This window comes from Frankliniella occidentalis, unplaced genomic scaffold (assembly GCF_000697945.3).
Source record: "Frankliniella occidentalis isolate FOCC.00 unplaced genomic scaffold, Focc_3.1 Scaffold442, whole genome shotgun sequence".
Classification (NCBI taxonomy): Eukaryota; Metazoa; Arthropoda; class Insecta; order Thysanoptera; family Thripidae; genus Frankliniella; species Frankliniella occidentalis.
Window position 1 is genome coordinate 126035 of NW_026267561.1, and position 3254 is coordinate 129288.

At 52.4% G+C, this 3254-nt stretch overlaps 1 protein-coding gene across 2 annotated transcripts in view; it reads right to left on the minus strand.

The window, feature by feature from the left end:
• The window catches only part of LOC127751349 (mucin-1-like), a 73842-nt gene that overhangs the window by 32419 nt on the left and 38169 nt on the right, over positions 1-3254 (minus strand). Inside the window, exon 3 of one of the 2 annotated variants that reach the window (XM_052274797.1) lies at positions 2044-2109. The exons of the other annotated variant lie outside the window; for it this stretch is intronic. Coding sequence (XP_052130757.1) covers positions 2044-2109 — 66 coding nt within the window. The remainder of the gene's footprint in view (positions 1-2043; positions 2110-3254) is intronic. 2 annotated transcript variants of the gene reach the window in all.

The following is a 3254-nucleotide window of genomic DNA, read 5'->3' on the forward strand; positions in this document are numbered from 1 at the left end:
CGCCCCACCCCGCCGCGCCCCGCCGCGCCCCACCACGACACGCAGCGCCACGCCCCCTTCCGGGCCGGGCGGAGCCCGTTAACTGGTTCCAAGCCCTTCGAGATACACATACACACACGCGGTTGTGGCCGATTGTCTTGTCTAAAGTACCCCTCCGCTCAGCCATGCGTGTTACGTAACAGCGGGGACAGGAAAACACATCGAAATAAGCAAGGGGGAGTGGGCGCGTTGGGTGGAGCAGAAGGGCCAAACTCAAAGATGCGAGCAATGAGGGGCAATAAAATTTTAGCAGGTAGACCTCTTGCCTGTATAGTACGCGATAATATAGATCACCCAGGGATGAGGGATGATGCCAAATGCACCCACAGCGATAGGCAATACGACACACGGGCCTCCCTCGTCCCCTATATCGTATCACTTCGGCGAACGGCCGGGTGGTGCCGAGTGCCGCAGACAATGATGCGAACGCGTTCACAGTTAGTTTCCAAACTCCGCGCCACGCGCCGTGCGCCCCACTCGTCGAACTTGTTGCCTACACCTCGCATGCCATACGCACCCTAACACGCGACAAACTGCGCCTAATTGTTCAGCAAATCGCCGCGCGCGGAAAGGGAGGCGAGAGGGGTTGGAGGATGGGATCGAGAGGGGGTAGGGAGGATATCTGGCGTCAAGGCGCTCCCTGGGCATTCAAGCGGCCGCAGCAGTAGCAGTACGCATCGTTGGGCAAGTGAGAGAGAGGGAGGGGGAGAGAGAGAGGGAGAGACAAGTCAGGAGGAGGAGGAGGAGGATGAAGTGCGCGTTGAGCCGAGCTCCAGCAAGAGAGAGGAAGTGACCGTCAGATAAAAACCAATAAGGCATCAGCCCTAGAGGAATGAAGAAGCGGAATAGCGACTCCGGAGAGCCGGAGAGCGAGGGAGAGAGAGCAGTTTGACCCCTCACTCACTCACTCACTCACTCACTCACTCACTCTCCCTGCCCGTCCACTCGGACCACGACCACGTTTGATTATTTCTTAGCGGGGGCCATTCAACACGGCTACTCTGGAGTAGTGGCCAAATTATAAGCTGTTATTCGGTACAGTGACGTCCGGAAGACGGGGCATCAGCAGCAGTGGTGGGGCGCCGTGTACGGGATGGACAGACCGTCATGTCTTTACGCAAGTACACTTGTCATCACGACCAATAAGCTGGTGTCAACTACACCCGCTTCACCAAAACAAAAAGTGCCCTCTCAAAAATAATATAAATTTAGATTACTAAATTGAAAAGTCAAAAGTCATGCTACGACATGTACAATCGAGATGTAGCTAATAGACACAAAATCAGCCCAGCTCCAATTTCTTTTTCTCGTCTCTGCTTCAGTTCCAAGAGCGCTCGACAACAGTAACAAGCCGCTCTGTTTGCGCACACCGGCCTGCCGGGCGGTGAATTACATGCAGACGATCGGTAAGCGTGGCTGTCCGAGTGAAGCTAGGCGTATGATGGATGTCCGTATACGGGCGGGGCGTGGCGGGGCGTGGCGGGGCGTGGCGGGGCGTGGCGGGCGTTTGTAGCGGGTCCTAAGGCGTTCCAGGCGGGCGACCACCACCGCTTGCGTTCAGTATGTGTTTTGTCCGACTCTCACGCACCCTGCACTTCCATGTCGACAAAGGAAAAGGCAGGAGGAGCTCCACGCCGATTGAGCATAGAAAAGGAAGGGCATGGGGAAATGGGGCAGAGAGTGGCAGTCAGCAGGCAGATTAGGGACTTAACTATCTCGATTAAATTGTTTGCTCACGTGACATTGTTTTCGGCAAATAGATGGTTCTATTTAGGAAAACATTTCAAGTGGACTTTTAAAAGCGCTGCAGATTTTATCTTCAGAGCTACTGTTAAAACTCAGCCAGGCGCACCAAAATAAAACCTCAGGAGCGTTTTATAGCCTTCAAAGGTGCAAAGTTAAATCCCTTACATTTACTTAACGGAGTGCGGGAAGTATATCACGCAAAATGTCTGACTCAAATAAAACTTTTCTTGTCAGACAAACATTTGATGGGATTCAAACCTGAAGAGAACTGTGCGATTGGCGAGGCGATCGGATCATCTGCCGAGCTGGGTCGAATATCCTCACCTGAAACAGACGGGAACAGCACCCTGTCAGATCCATTGCCCAGAGCTTATAACTGCGAAAAGGATGAGCGAAGAAGAACGTCTGGCGCGGTAATCGGAACTCCTTCGCTGTCGTCGTGTCTCCTCACCCGGTCACACCTGAGGGCACCAGGCCCGCAGGACACCCTCGACAGGACCCGCAGGACCCCCGACAGGACCCGCACACAAAAACCAACCTGCAGGCGGGCTACCGGTGCGTGATACCGTGTGGGGGAGTGAGAGAGAGAGAGAGAGAGAGAGAGAGAGAGAGAGAGAGAGAGAGAGAGAGAGAGAGAGAGAGAGAGAGAGAGAGGGAGGGGGGGGGGGTGCCACTCTTGTTTTCCTGCGAATAACGTTTGGAGGGGACGGACGGCTATCCGCAGGTGTACCTGCGACAGAGACCACTGCGGATAACCACCTCCATGTTTCCTTTTCAGACTTGTCTCTAAACCAACTTCTAAATGGTCCAACAACCCGTTTTACAAGTGCAGATTGAATGAATATAAATTCTGGCAACCTGGCCGAAAACAGACTGAAATTGTCAGCCAGCCTGTGATAGCCAGCAGCCCTGATACATACTATAGTTAGTTTAAATAATTAAATGTCTTTCTCTTTGTGAAATAGTATCTGCTTCTCTTGTATTCATATATTGCTCCCTTTATAACTTATAGGTGATGTACTACACTCGTGAGCAAAATTAAAGCACCACTTTTTTGACAGGGCGTAATTTCGAAGTGTGATTAGGTAGGAGGTTGCCGTTTGGAAGGAAGATAGGCTCATATGTTGGCATCAGACCCCTAAAAGCGCAAACCTTGATCTCGAACGGTTCGCGAGCGGTGGGGCCTAACGCATCGCGACAACCCACTTCGCAGTGTGGTTAGGACACAGGGGTTGCTTCGTGACGCTCCCCTGACCGATTGGGGGTTAGGATCCGGCTGAAAATTTAGGGGAGTACTCTCCTAGGTATAGCCGACATAATGTCGTGTCAAAAAACCGCCCTTGCGAACTTCCAACCCTTTCTAACCACCCCTTAATTGACGAATCATAACTTGATCATTTAAAGACGGCCCCTTGGGTAAAATTGAGTGCCTGTGGTCGCCGTGTGACGTGGGCTCAATGTTTTAATGT